General features: G+C 34.5%; 1 protein-coding gene across 4 annotated transcripts in view; it reads right to left on the minus strand.

Moving 5' to 3' along the window:
- slain2 (SLAIN motif family, member 2) overlaps positions 1 to 16,709 on the minus strand; it is a 30,964-nt gene that overhangs the window by 9,829 nt on the left and 4,426 nt on the right. For all 4 annotated transcript variants that reach the window (XM_051138251.1, XM_051138249.1, XM_051138248.1 and 1 more), the window contains exons 2-4: positions 14,056 to 14,198; positions 3,059 to 3,229; positions 323 to 493 (exon numbers count right to left, since the gene is read on the minus strand). In XM_051138251.1, coding sequence (XP_050994208.1) covers positions 323 to 493; positions 3,059 to 3,229; positions 14,056 to 14,198 — 485 coding nt within the window. The remainder of the gene's footprint in view (positions 1 to 322; positions 494 to 3,058; positions 3,230 to 14,055; positions 14,199 to 16,709) is intronic.

Genomic DNA, 16,709 nt, shown 5'->3' on the forward strand with positions numbered 1-16,709 from the left:
GATGTCACTTGGACTATTTTAACGATGTCCTTGCTACCTTTCTGGGCCTTGAATGTGTTAGTTGCATTGCTATCTATGCAGGGTCAGAAAGCTATAAGATTTTATTAAAAATATCTTAATTTGGTCTTATGGGTTTGAAGTGACATGAGGGTGAGTAATTAATGACAGAATTTTCATTTTTGGGTGAACTATCCCTTTAAGATTGTTTAGGACCCACTTCAGCAGCATGATAACCAAATGTATGACAATAACTATTCATTAGACAAACATAACAGACTAAAAAACAATGTGCAACATTTGTTAGAGAAAAGACATCACTTACTCTCTTCCTGCATGCGGGCGAGTATCTGCACATCTGTGACGTCATTGAGTTTATATGTGGTCGATGACCCGACAGAGTCTTCGTCCATCTCTGATGTGCTTAACTCACTGTCTACTGATGACTGTGGGCTCACTGCCTGTGCATTTCTGTCAGTTGATCCACGCTGGTGACCTACACACACACGACAAATTACATGATTATATATTCCAAAATAAAAATGACACTGTTTCTATAGTTATTAATAGGAAGATCCATAAAAAAAAAATAAAAAAAAAACACTAGAACTACAGGTCTTATGTGTTTTCTGATTAAGTCATATTGACTACATTAGGAATTAAATGCTAGACAGCATACACTAAAACGTAACAATTAGATGGTTACGTTAACAGAAACTATTCCATCATTCACTATCATTTAAGAGTTTTTAGCCAATCAACAGGAGGAAAAGCGCTGTTTTTAACAGAGAAGTAACAAATATGATACGTAATGATGTTACGTGGTTACTTCATGATTAGCAACAGTGTATTCACACAGGGCGTCAGCGTTAACTAGGGACGTAACAATATCAAAATCTCACAATACGTTAATATCCACATGAAGTCCACAATATGATGTTTATTGCAATATTAAAAAAAAAAGACAAATGGAAAAAAAAAAAAGTTACATTTTTGTACATTTTAAAGTTAAATGATCCTATCTAATGCACTTTGAGAGAAAATTAAAAGCTCCAACCCATGTTCTTAACTAAGAAAACTTAAAGAAAAAAAACCCTTGTTATTTGTGGTATACTGTCTCAGTCTAAATTACATTCACACTGGAGTTTTCAAGTCAAGTCAAGTCAAATAGAGCTTTATTGTCATTCCGCTACATGTGTGGACACACAGTGGAACGAAATGTCGTGTCTTGCAGAATCACTGTGCTACATAAATAAACATAAGTATAAACATACATACACTAGACGTAGGAACAATTTTTTAAACCAGTACATAGCTAACCTACTGAAAGCGATAATCTAACTATACATATACTATAAATAATTGACTACACATACACATAACCTAAGACAGACTATACAAGTACTTTACATAATAACTGTGCATGATAATGTGCAGAAGAGGTATTTAAGGTTAAGAAGGAAATAGTACAATATGATTTGTGGTGCATTGACGAGTAAACATTTGTTAAGTCCTTATTAGGTCCTTGTAACATGGAGTGTTAAGTTTTGGGAAGCCAAACAAATTAGAATATAATATGATAACAACAATTTTATATTATTGTTATTCCTATGACAGTAACAGCCATATAATGTAAAACAACTGCACTGTAAAATAAATGAAAATGAATATTTCATAGATATGTTATTTTTGCTTTACATGACGGAAGGGAAATTACAATACTTCTTTTCTAATTTCTACACTTGAAAAAGATCATTTGAATTTGGGCTGCAGTAATATTACCCATTTAAAGCGCTAACTATCAGCAATTCATACAAGCACTTTTAAGCTTTTATTTTGATAGAAAACTCCAGCTTTAATGAAAACAGGCTAACAAAAACATGTCTCACATCAAATCTAGTAAAATGCTGTAATCATCTGCTGTGAAAAAAAAAGCAAAACTAGTGGCTGTTGCATTTCCAAACGCATGCTAAACTCACAGCACATGCAATAAATGAGTTCACTGTAAATTGAGCCGTTTTGAGGAGCGGAAAACACCGGATCACAAGCTGATCGCCTGAACGAAGTGTGCACTTCGCTTTGAAACGCACAACAAAAACAGACTTGATGAAGGGATAAAGGAGCTGTTTACACAACATTTTCAGACGAAAACTGAAAACTTTTTATGCGTTTTGCTGATCGTTTACATGACATCGGCATTTTGGGGACTGAAAACGCATCATTTTGAAAACGGGTTTCAAAGTGCAAGTTTTTGAAAATGCTGCCGTTACCGTTTCTGTGTAAACACCCAATACAGGAATCTTTGAAAATTGTGACGTCATGCACGTGTGTAGTATGTGTTCTATGTAGACGTGTCGATTTTAAAGGCAAGCACGAACAAACGTGCCAACTACTGGCCTGGCATGCGTAATACAGCGTTTTTGGCAGTTTTCATGGACGCGTGTAATTGCGAATCATTTCTAAAACTTGTATACGTGAAACTTTTTAAAAACGCAAATGAAAAACTTTTCAGTTTTTGACTACATCGTTGTCGTGTAAATGTAACCTAGGCCATATTGTGTTTTCGTTTCGTTTCTGTTTCATTTGACAGATACTGTGCCAAAGCATAATGGCCCAAAACACAACTTTAAAGACCTTTTATGTTAGAATAACAAGTTTAAATGCATTTTTAAAACTACACTTTTTGCCCACAAGACCTGTTGTTTCATATCGTGACCACGGTATCGAGACGGTATCGTGATACTGCAATATTGATAATACTGTTACATCCCTAGCGTTAACATTTCTCATTTACTTTGAAAGGGTGACGTCATGCGTTGCCCAAATAAATTGAAAAAAAAAAAAAAAAAAACTTTAAGCACCAACGCAGGCGTCATCCAGTCAGATCACCGTGCAAATACCCTAGCGCAGATTCTAACCAATCGTGTTCATGCATCACCAGAAAAGTAATGTGATTGGCTGTTGTCACTATGACTAAGCTTCAGATACGCCCTCCCATCAACCATTGACGTGGCCGCCTCAACTATTTCTTCCTTCACAATTGGAGTAAAGAGGCCTTTACCTGCGCTGCCAGGCAGAACGAGCTGCTTGACTATAGGCACTCTAGATGGAGTGGAGGACGGGGAGTTGAAGCCACTGCTGTAAGGACTGTTTGCCGTATTTGTGCTGTACGGGCTTCCGTAGCCCACTTGAGGACTGTAAGAACTGTTATATAGACTCCTCCGCTTGTTTGCTGCAAAAGAAAACAAAACATAATGAGGGCACTAAAGAACTTCTTGTTGAATGTAAAGTGAAAGCATTTTATGGTCTCTTTCTTATGTTGTTAAACAAACACCATTCATTTAGAAGGAACAAATATCAGACAGCAGCAGCTGTTATCATTAGAAAAATAAATAGGCCTATTATATGACATACTTGAAACCCCTTCCCCCCTTGAGTATACATACACAGATGCCATTTTAATGCATGCATGCTTATAGAGACATACACACATACACAATACGCATCTCAGAGAGTCAATTTAAGCATACGGCGTGGCAAAGTCTAATAAAGAGCGACATTCTAGGTCCTGGTGGAGTGCTGTTGATTACATACAATGCAGTCTATTCAGAGTCTAAGAGTACAAAGACGCATATGCACACCCACAAGAGCCTTACTCAGTCATTTAGTGGATGACAACGCCATTAACATCCAGTCAATTCTCTCTCTCACAAACAGACTCAATATAGGCATTGTAGAGCAATGCTGTGCCATGAATATGTAGTTGTCTATGATTCAGTCAGAAGGTTAAACTCTAAGCTCAGCTGCAGAACAGAGAATGTATCACAGTTAAAGCTTTTGGCAACACCGACAGCTAGAGAATCTGAAGACCATTAGCTGAATATCGGCCAAGAAAGAGACTGTACTGCGTCTCTCAAGAGCAGAGCATAAAATAGAAGCCACTTCAGCTGCTCTCCCTGTGGATATACTCTCACATGATCGCTCATCATATGCGTGTGTGTGTGTGTTTGGGCTGGAAAATTATTAAATAAAATAATATATGATCAGAGACCCTATTAAAACATCTTTTGAGAAACTAGTCTTTAATGGGGAAATAAGACGCATTAAAACCAGCTTGCGTATATTTATATATCAGCAACACAATCATCTTGGATACACTGTAAATATTTGATTGCTTAGTTTTTAGTGTGTGTGTGTGTGTGTGTGTATGTGCGTGTGTGTACGCAGCTGGACACTCAAGAGGTCATTAAAGCACATTTCCCCAGACCTCCTACTCTTTCCTGCCCTCTTTCCATGGATCCATCTTCTCTCTCTTTCTGTCTCCTGTCTAATGACTTTCTCCCTCTCTACTCCTGCCATCACTCAGCGTGTGCTTTATTCAGAGAAAACAACAACATGCTCTCCCCACTCACTTCCTTACAGATCAAGCGGTGAACTGCATTAACACCACACCACCAGCCATGCGCTTACACGCATACATGCGCAACGCTTGAGTGCTGGAACATAAAAACATCCACAGAGACACAGCACTGATGAATGACTGGTCTTGGGTTTGGGCTAGTGTAGATGACCTGTTCTGTGTTTGTGTTTGTGTTTGTGCGTATGTGTTAAAAATGAAGCCAAGAGCGAGGGCTGCCCTCATTCAGTGGGGACTAAAAGAAATGAGGATTGACACAAAGAGCCTGGATCAGTGATGCTGAGACTGCTGTAAGCCAATAACACCAGACTGTAAGGACATTACGATCAAGGACATTTGCCATCAACAAAACACATCAGATGCAACACCCTACTACATGCAGACTAGACATATGAGGTGGAGGATTGATAATGTATTACAACATAAGCACACAAAAGTGTGTAAAATCCATTACCTAAAACTGAGTCAAAGTGTGTCATGTGAGTGTTTTTCAGTGTCTTTGAACAGACAAAAATAGATGTGTCCTTAAAACCTAGCCTGAAACAACCTAGTCTCAAAAGTCAGACTTGTGACTATAGGCTTTAAGTCTGGTCCACGTAAAGCTCATCCTTAGCCTTAGAATGCTGACCCATCTCCAACAAACAACTAGAGCTGCAAAACAATTAGTCGTAATTAATCGATTCAAAATAAAAGTTTATGTTTACATACTGTATGTGTGTGTACGGTGTATATTTATTATGTTTATATTTTAAAAGATATTTGGATGTATATAACACTTGTATATAATTGATATTATATAAAAATATAAATATTTTACATATAAATCTTACAATCTTACATCCGTAACATACATGTATGCATTAAATATACACAGTACACACACATATAGTATGTACACAAGCTTTTCTTTTGAATCGATTAATCACAACTAATTGCTTTGCAGCTCTACAAACAACAGACCTAAAGTCATGCACTTCCAATGGAGAGTTGAACAGGAGCTGTGCGGAGTACTGACTACAAATTTTCTGATTCAAATCGAGCTTTGTAAACTTTTAACCTAGACTACATGCGACTAACCAACCAGATTTTATATATTTTATTCAAAGCTAGGGCTGGGTGATACAATGAATATTAGTAGGGCCCTATGAAATCCGTTTTATTTTTTCCCAAATTCTATTTCCATTTTTATTTTTCTGGATTCCATTTTTTTTTTTCCATTTTAACTGTTCTAAACTGTATATATCAAAAATTATATATATAAACTATATTTATCAAAAAGCATGTCCAATTAATTGAAATCATGAAACTTAAACAATTTAACAGCGATTTAATAAAAGTTTATCAAAAATTAACTTTTTAAGGCTCAAATTCAGTTTTATTTTTTACAAAATTCTGTTTTCTATTCATTTTCTGGATTCCATGTAAATGGTTTCTTTACATTTCAATGGTCAAAAGCATCACTAATTAATTGATTTTATAAAAATTAATTATTTTGTTTATTTCTTTTTTTGTCAGAAATACTGTGTCGTGTATTTGCATTTTCCTGGTAAATAAATTCCTGTAAATATTTTCTTCTAGTTAATATTCCTTAAAAAAAATTATATTTTTTAAATAATAATTTTATTAGTAGTAGTACTTAATCATTACGTTAAGTAATATATTTCTGTCATAGTTTCCTCAAGTTAAACCAAACTTTTATTTTGACGGGTTGCTGACTCTCAGAGCGGTTCTAGAGATTATGTTCAAGTTATTAGTATTTTTGTGGCTTAATATTCACAAACACTACTCTCTATCGTATTTTGATTTAAGTGTACTGATTAACTTTTGATACATTCATTCAAAATTTGGCAAATTTTTATGACTGGATTCTTTGATTCCATTGGTTTTCTGCACCACAGAAATCACAGGGCCCTAAATTCGCAATCTATTTGCTGACAATGTGAAATATGTCCAGATTATTATTTTTTTTTTTATATAGTGTTGATTTTAAAGTAAACAGTTCATCTGTAGTTTGTACGTAACAATTTGTATGTAACAATAGCTTTTTTTATTATTTATATATTATTCCATATATGTAGTAAGATTTTGACAAAATAAAACAGAGCAAATAATGTGTAATGATATTAATAAAAACATTATTTTTTGCCAAACAATGTACAACACACAGATGTAAAAAGGTGTATGTTTGTAGAATAATTTACAACAGCTTTGAACGCGGCTCAACTAGTCATTTAGTCATTTCATCAATTATTTTATAATTATTACATAATTATTTACGTTAATGAGACATAGAAAACTTCCTACCCTTTCCTTTAAAACACATTTGCTTTGTATCAATATATTTGTACATTCATTATTCATTCATTTCACCTGAAAAAGCAGATTATAACAGCTAATCAATGACCATTCTTAAAGCTCTGTGCAACTGACACTAATGGATGGAAGAGACTGTCAAAGTTTTTCTGAAATCTGACTTTTATCTAGGAAAGCCTCGTCTAAGCCAGAACAGAAATACCCAAAGGCTTTTCCTTCTTTCAGGATGTCATTATCTCCATATATGTGGCCGAATCAAGTCAATGGCCATTACATTCCAGTCCATCACATGGTTTGGCTCATCCATGCTCTTTCCACCAGAAGCACACCACACTGAGTCCACTAATACTGGATTTGAGCGTCTCCAAGAAGGAAAATCCAAGGAGAAGGAAAAATGAGGACAGCTAATCTGTCATAACTCCAGTGACTTCATCCATAAAATGTAAAAAGGCAAGTTAAACCCCACAGATAATTCTGACACTGAAAAGATGCTTCGCTAACTGTGCTTTTTATCTCAGCCTAGGCTAAACAGACAGCAGAGCCCATTACAGGATACGATACATGGGCTGAAATGTCTAACGACTGTCTGTCAAGAACATTTTGTTCAGCTCAATGGACAATCCACATGGAAATGAGGTTGCCCATCAAAGTTGTTTTGGGGGGCAGAGATGTGTGAGAGAGTCCTGTAGTGATGAGAGCTCATCAGGGAAACATGGGCTGTTTAAGGACAAACACAGAAACTAAGACGCAGTGAGAAGGAAGAGCTCCTGACACCGACCGCAGCACAAAGAGCCAAAGACGACATGAAAGAGACAAGGATGAAGGAGGAAGAGAAAAAGGCAGAATGAATGCTGAAAGTGTACAGGATAAGTAAGACCTGTCAGATCTGTAAATGAAATGGGAAAGAGCATAGAAAAAAGGAAAAAGAAAAGAACAAAAGGAAAGATATCAACAGGGAAACAGAGTGTACTCCAAACAGGATTGCACTATTGGATTGGATTGCAGGGGCAAGTTGAGGTTGCAGCTAAAGAAAAAAAAAAAAGACAGAGAGAAATGAATGTTGTTCATTCAGGGGAAAGTGAATCTCAGCTCTACCCGGTCATAAAGACTGTACTGGACTTGCTGAATCACCACATAATGACAATGTTCAAGAGTATGGATAGAACTTTTTATCAATACGGTACACTTTGGTGTTCATTTATTGATTTTAAAGCACAAAAAGGCACACATTTAGATGTACATATAATGAAAGGTTTTTGTTGATATCTTTTAGATCTGGTAACACTTTACAACAAGGTTCATTAGTTATCATTAGTTAACTACTTAAGTTAACATGAACTAGGAATGAACAATACTTCTACAGCATTTATTAGTTCATGTTCATTTTAACATCTACTAATGCATTATTAAAAATCACAAGCTGTACTTGTTAACATTAGTTAATGCTCTGTAAACTAACATGAACAATGAACAACTGTATTTTGACCAACAAAGATTAATAAATATTGTAATAAATGTCTTGTTCACTGTTTGTTCATATTAGTTGATACATTAACTAATGGAAACTATTATTAGCTAGATTCTAACAATTAAAATCATATAAAAAATCATTTTGACAATTTGTTGAATAGACATTAAGTTATTTTAAATTACTTTACCACAAATTAACTACTTTTAATTACCAAAACTGTAACTCTGCACTCAACCCTATTATCCACATGATTTTTCCCCATTACAAAAAATATATATTTTTCATAAGAATGACATTCATGATTAAAATAATGTTAATAATCTAATTTTATTTTCTTAGTGTTACACATCTGGTAGAGTTGACTGCTTTTGTTAAAACTGTATTTGTTTAACTTAACCTTCAACGATGTTACCAAATTATTTAAAATTATCAAACAATTATTTGTGCTTTAGTTTATGTTAAAAATAAGCTACTAATGCTAATAAGCTAAAAATGTCCTTTCATTGATAACTTACTTTTTTTTTTTATACATATGCATATGTTCCAATGTCTAAATTATTAAAAAGATTTAATATTGGCAACAGTGTCTCTTCAAATAATTTAAATAATAAAATAAATAATACAATATATAAATTATTAGAAATATTAGAAATAAAATATATATTTTTAATTATAAAAATATTATAAATAATATAAATAATAATAAAAAAGCAAATACTGTTTTTTTTGTTTTGTTTTGTTTTTTTGTCAGTGGAACATGTGATGCTAAGGAAAGCTCACTCAGTCTTTTTATCAAATCTCAGCCTCTCCTTTTGTCCTCACATCCTGTGGGTTATGTAACCATGGTTATGACTATAACCTTATGGAACTGTTTGCATTTCTGAGGGCAGTGTAAAGCCCTGGAATGAGTTACCATGGCTAGACAAACAGACTCACCAAACAGCAGACAAGTTTGCAGCAGAAGTGCCCATGCTCTGTTTTAAAACTTAGCGAGCGGCCTAGCTGTCTACCGCCTTTTCACAAAGCCTTCACATATCATAAGAGTGCTGAGTCAGATTCTTCAGCCTTCTGGGCGGAATTCATTAATGTGTGCAAACATATCCATGTCTATTTTACTTTCTCACACAGACACAGATGCGCATCACGGGGTAACTCGTTCTGAAGAGGGCACAAGAGAGGCATAAAAGAACAGGAACAAGCAATAAGAAAGGGACAAAGAAGCTGACAGGTGTGTCCAACAGGATAGAGATTTGACATGCATCCCACACATCTGCCCCGTCCTCTTTCTCTTCAGTCTCTTGGCAATGGCTCTACGGAATTAGTGATGCCTCAAGGTAACCTGGAAACCGCAATACACACCTTACACGCTCAGCATGGGCTATATGCCCACTGACAATAAGCTTTACACAGTGGGCTGGTTTATTAGAAATGTTGTGATGAATGACTAACATGCAGTAAAAGTCATCTCACGTGTCTTCTGCAAGTCATTTATAAACTAAATAAATCAGTGTAAGGCAGTAAATGTATTTATTTATTTTTGGTATGCTGATTAATTAAAGAGATAGCTCACCCAAAGATGAGAATTATGTCATTAATTACTCACCCTCATGTCATTCCAAACCTATAAGACCTTCGCAAGAAATCCGAGAGGTTCCTGACCCTGCATAGACAGCAACGCAACTGACACGTTCAAGGCCCAGAAAGAAAGTAAGGACATTATCAGACTAGTCCATGTGACATCAGTAGTTCATCTGTAATTTTATGAACCCACAAGAACACCTTTTGTAGGCAAAGAAAACAAAAATAACTTTATTCAATGATTTCTTCTCTCCCAGGACAGTCTGCCACTATTATTGAGAGTACCACAACTTTTTAACGATGTCCTTACTACGTTTCTGTGACTTGACCATGGTAGTACCCTTGTGGTCTATGGAAGGTCAGAGAGCATTTGTGTTCCGAAGCTGAACGAAGCTCTTACAGGTTTGAAACAACATGAGGGTGAGTACTTGGGTGAACTATTCCTTTAATAATATTAATAACAATTAGTTATGTATATCAATACTAAGATTTTTTTTTTAAAAACCCACAAAAGCAGCTTATAAAATGATATATTATAATAAGAAATGCCCTAAAATAAACGTAATGTGCATGTTGTACATAAAAATTTAAATAATGTTCACTACCAGACAAAAGTTTGGGTCTTTTATGCTCATCAAGTCTGCCTTTGATTAAAAATACCATAAAAAAAAGAAACATTATAAAATATTATTACAATAAAAAAATGTTTTCTATTTCAATATATTTTAAAATGTAATTTATCCCTGTGATTTCAAAGCTGAATTTTCAGCATCATTACTCCAGTCTTCAGTGTAACATGATCCTTCAGAAATCATTCTATAATAATATTATAAAATATGGTAATATTATAAGAAATCATTCTGATATGGTGCTCAAGAAACATTTCTTATGATTATCAATGTTGAAAAAGTTGAGCTGCTTACTATTCTTCTGTAAACCATGATACACTTTTTTTAGGATTTTTTTGATGGACAGAACGCATTTATTTGAAATAGAAATTTTATAACATTATAAATGTCTTTATTGTCACTTTTTGATCAATTTAATCTGCCCTTTACCAAACAAAAATATTTTTTAATATCTTAAAGGGGTCATCGCATGCCCACTTTCCACAAGTTGATATGATTCTTTAGGGTCTTAATGAAAAGTCTATGAAATGCTTTGGTAGTGTGAAACAACACCCTTTTTACCTTGTCAAAAACAGCTCTGTTCACAGCAACCTGTTTTGTTGCATGTCTCTTTAAATGCTAATGAGCTCTGCTCACCCCGCCCCTCTCTTCCGTGGGGTGACAAGCAGTACTGTTTACTTTAGCAGCATTTAGCCGCAGAACTTGCTAACAAGCAAATTATTAGCAAAGGCGATTAGCAAAAATTCATAAAAGAACCTCATACTCACTTCTGCAGGTAAAGCTGAATCATGAATACTTTGTGCGAACATAGGCGAATTTGGGGGCACATTCCCTTCAAAAACAAAAGTAATCGTCTGCGTCTTCAGCTGTTTAGATGACGGGAGTAAATGACTTATATGTTCATTTTTACATCCAACAAAAGAACACCTCAGTCGCTTAGGAGACATTCTTGTCTACTCCTGCACCAAAGTCGACACAATGGCGGACTGTTCACAGCTCACTCAGGGTGGGTCTAAGGTAAGACGGGCATGTCAATCAACTATCGTGGGAGCAGCCTTGGTCTGTGTGACGTCACACAGCCAAAAAGCTGAGAATGGCTTGATTTGAGAAAGGGGGTATTACTTATAGGGATTACATAAAAACCACAGGGTGGATTTTTATAATTACAGGGTGGACACATTTACATGTTTAAACAACATGTAAAAGTGAAATTTGCATCCAATGACCTCTTTTTTTTTTTTTCTCCCTACATCTTTTTGTGAAATATGATATGAAAAGCATTGAAAGGGTGACTATTATACTCTATGATGACACTATGATGAGTCCACTTTAAACAATGACATCATACATGCCATCTGTCTTGCACAATGACAGGAGTGATTCACACCTGGCCCTGTTCCAAACATTAATCAAATGCAGTCACTGCGGATTGGATCTTTTAATGGAAAACTCTGATCTATGAACCGGGAGTTCTCTGGAACGATTCCCATGTCACTCAAGGTGACTCTAGAGTGAAAACTATGAGATGAGCCAGTAATGAGCTTTAAGAGTATCACTCAAAATGACTTTTAAGATCATTTGTTCTATGTCTCTCTCCTCACAGAAGCAATGTAATAAAGGAAAATATAGGAGTACATAAATGTGTGATGTAATATGTCGGTGGGTGTTGTAAAAGTATCAGTCACATGTCTAGTATGAGCATGGACAGTCAGTTCCCTTCTATAAAGAGCTGCTCAATTTAAGACATGTCACATGGGCATACCTGACTAAATACAGCAATAGCCTTCCAGACTACAAATAAGAACCTGTCATAACTCTTCGCTACCTATAATTAGAGAAAAGATGGATGAAACAAAAATCACAGCCAAATGTACAGATACTCTCCAAAAACAAGGGTTTATCCAAGTGAACTGCCAGGCCACATGTTGAAAACACATACACACATGGTGACAGACTGATCTCAGCAAGGAAGTGGGGATGAAAGAGAATCAGAGCCAGAAATGGAGCTCAGTGAATGGGTAGAGGGCAAAAGAGAGAGAAGAGAGGAAGAACTGAAACTGAAAAAGAGGAAGTGATAGGTCTGAATAAAATCAACACAGACAGACACAGAATAGGATGGCCAGATAGCCCAGACGCAGATTGATATTTTCAAGCCCGAAATAAAATAAGCTGTCCCTAATGAAAAATAAATACACTAAAATGAATTTGAAATACATTTATTTTGTGCTAAATATACCAAATCACAAAAAAGGAGCAGCGCCAAATGTCCAAAATCTGAAACCCACATTGATCCGGTGCGTAGATCCAAGAAGACATAAAGCAATTAAACAATTAAGATCCGCACACGGTTGTATATCAGGCTTATACCTCTTCGGAAAATCTTTATTAAATGCTGCATCAGAGATGTGGCACTGAGGAAGAGCTTTGTCTCGAAAACGTTTTGCACCTTTGCACACTTATTGCACATATTTTTATGACCTCTGATGCAGCATTTAATAAAGATTTTTTGAAGAGGTATAAGCCTGATATACAACCGTGTGCGGATCTTAAGTACACTTTAGGTACACTACCAATCAACAGTAAGATCTTTTAGAAGTCTCTTCTGCTCAACAAGCCTGCACTTATTTAAACCAAAGTACAGCAAAAATATTTTTACTATTTAAAATAACTGCTTTCTGTTTGAATATATTTGAAAATGTAATTTACTCCTATGATTTCAAGCTGAATTATAAATGTATTTATCGTCACTTTTGAACAATTTAAAGCAGCCTTGCTAAACAAAAGCATTAATTTCTATAATTTCTTTCCCCAAAAGTTTTTTGTCAGATAAATGCTAATCTTTGGATCTTTCTATTCATCAAATAATCCTGAATAAAACTTACTCAACTGTTTTAAACATTGATAATAATAATAATAATAATAATAATAAATGTTTCTTAAACAGCAAATCAGCATATTAGAATGATTTCTGAAGGACCATGTTACACTGAAGACTGGAGTAATGATGCTGAAAATTTAGTTTTGTTCATATTTAAAGAGAAAAGTTATTTTAAATAGTAAAAATATTTCAAAATTGTACTTTTTTTGCTGTACTTTGGAACAATAAATGCCGGCTTGGTGAGCAGAAGAGACTTCTTTAAAAAACATAAACAATCTTACTGTTCAAAAACTTAAAACTTTAAATATCTTCCATTTAAAGTACAATATTATTCAAAGATCATACAATCCTCATCAATAGTGACATTAAAACACATTTTATGCTTAATATTAAGAAATGTGCATTGTGCTCAACTAGTACTCCAAATGAAGTTTAATTATAATTTTTATATCAGTAAGTCTCAAGTGACATGTCAGTAAATACTTCAAGATTTACACTATACTTAGTATGAAATAAATGTATTTTAAATATATTACTTTTTGCTAGAGATATAAATTCCAAAACCTACCTAATGTAAAGGAATTTAATGAAAAATCTAAATTTTTATATATTTAAACATTCATGCTACATTGTAAAAAATGCATTGTTAAAAATAAAATGTATCTTTTTTTGTAATCGGGCCTGTTTAAATGTTAAAGCAAGTAAAAATCTAGGTCAGACTAAAGAGTTATAATACAACAGTGGAAGATTGAAAATGAAGTATGTGTGTTACCTGACATGGTAAGGTCAAGTCTATGTAAGAGAGAGCGTTTGGCAGACTCCATATCAGGACTGGGGTTATCCAGAGCCTGTCTGCACCACACAATAGGACTCAAGGCTTTCTGCAAAGGACTGTTCAGTTTTGCCTCATACAACCTGCAGAAAAACAAGCCAGAGGTCAGTCACAAGAAATAAACATGCTCTCATCACATATCCGGCATACAGGCATTTAATCAAGAAACATGCTGAGTGGTGAAGTTTTGAAATGCCTCGATTAACAGAGGCTTATTCAGCAAAAGCACGCTTTCCCTTTAAACAAAACTGGCCTACAGGCAAACAACTCATTAAAAGTTTCTGTAATCCTTAAGGTGAGGTGTAAACTGTACTCTGTAATATTGTGCAAGCAGCTTTGCTTAGTCACCGAGACCTGAATTAATAGGGCCACACGAAAGCCTGGTGGAGAACTGTTCAGGTCAGCTGATTAGAAGCTTGTTTACTACAGGCTAAATACATGCCATATGAGAACAGATCATCTTATAATATGACAGCTGTAGTGGAGAACATTTTTTAATATTAGATGGGGATATTGTCAGTTAGCTAAAGAAAATTAAATCAATTTTGACTCAGGTTTTATGAAAAATAGTTTTGTGCATCCAAAACAAACATTTCAATTCAGATTCAATTTAGTGCTAGTTTTATGAGTTATATCGAACTGAAATAAGAAGTGAAATAGAGAGAGGAGGGAATAAAAGAGGAGGGAACAGATATAACAGCAGTGCATGAGTCTTGTTTTTGCTGGCCTTATATAGAGGCAGCTGTTCCTTGGGATCACCTGACAGTAACATGTGGGACGAAAAGTTTTTTTACAGGCACAATAAAGAAGACTGTATTTTAATGTCCTTCAAGCGTTAGGCCCATTCACACTGACAGCATTTAAATCACTAGAGGTCACAATGTTGCTATGTTGTTGGTTCATAGTAGGTGGTCCTATTTGACTACAGTATATCTAACTGTATCAGCTGGTCAATTAAAGTAACATGCATGCTATAAATTTCATAATCCAATGCTAACATATACTACAGTTTAAAGGTTTTTGTGTTGGGAAGACTTTTTAAAATTTCTTATGCTTACCAAGGCTGCATTTATCTGATAAAATACAGTAAAAATAGTAACATTATGAAATATTATTACATCACAAAATAACTGTTGTCCCAATTTAAAATATTTTTAAAAATCTAATTTATTCATGTGATGGTAAAGCTGAATTTTCAGCAGCCACTACTCCAGGCTTCAGTATTACATGATCCTTCAGAAATCATACTAATATGCTAATCTAATACATCCTAATATATACTTTCTAATATAATATAATTATAATATAATACATCATAATGTGCTTAGGACGCATTTCTTGTTATCATAATATTATAATTATATATAATTATGTTAGTATTTTGTGTAAACCAAGCTTTGACAAATCTAAAGTTCAAAAGAACAGCATTTATTATTGGGTGGCTGGGGGGGTAAAAATGTAAAAGTCTTTTACCGTTCTGATCAATATAATGCCTCCTTGCTGAATATTTTTTTTTTTTTTTTTTAAATGTTAATTGTTTTCAAAAAGACCTCATACTTTTGAACGGTAGTGTAATGCTATGTTTACACTAGTGTGCTTTTGTTTTAAAACACATCATTTTTGCTATGGTTACGCCTGTTGTTTACACTTTCAAAAACACTATAAAAGGACCAAAACAGAAACTACTGAAAAACGATGGCGTGGTTGGCCACATTCGCTCTGTGTATCCTTGATGATCATGTAAACAATAACATGTTCACTGTTGTACCCGCATAAATGGTCAAAATGAAATGTGTTTTCATTTGTGTAGTGAGAACGGAGATCATTTCTAAAACGCAGTGAAAACACCAATGTAGACGAGGATTGTTTATATTTTAAAATCCCATTTTAAAATGTAAATGCACTAGTGTAAACAGGGCCTAAGAATATTGCATAGTTGAGACTAGGGCTGGCTGACTTTTCCAATTTTATTCATTTTTTTTTTAAATCGAGGAATCACGATTTTGAATATAAATATTACCAAATGTTATAATTAGACACTTTGACAATATGCCAGTGATCACAGTAAAAAGAAAAGAACGATCCAAACGCATGTCAGCGCATGTGAGTTCACTCAACTTTTTTAAAAATTATTATTTACTTTATAATTATAATTTTAAGGCAACGGGTTTCTCAATTTTTTTTAAGTCAAGTCAACTTATCACTTTTTACAGTGAAATGTTTAGATAAAAATGTGACGTGGGCAGTGGAATAGGAAAAATGCAAGAAGATTCATGCATGAGACGCTGCAAGAGACGCAAGCGCAACAGTCAAAAGTGTCGATGCTTACAAAGAAAAACAATGGAAAAGCAGCACAATCAAATAAAAAAACCTGTGAATAACTAACTACTACTGTATGTATGACATATCATTTTTGCATCATGGTGACAAGGTGAAAGCTGCTGTTCATTGTTATTACAGAACATTTCTAGTTAAAGGAGAAGTCCACTTCCAGAACAAACATTTGTCAAGATGTTCAAGTCTTTTTTCTTCAGCTGTAAAGAAATTATGTTTTTTAGAGGAAAACATTTCAGGATTTTTCTCCATATAATGGA

This window comes from Labeo rohita, chromosome 20, assembly GCF_022985175.1.
Source record: "Labeo rohita strain BAU-BD-2019 chromosome 20, IGBB_LRoh.1.0, whole genome shotgun sequence".
NCBI lineage: Eukaryota > Metazoa > Chordata > Actinopteri > Cypriniformes > Cyprinidae > Labeo > Labeo rohita.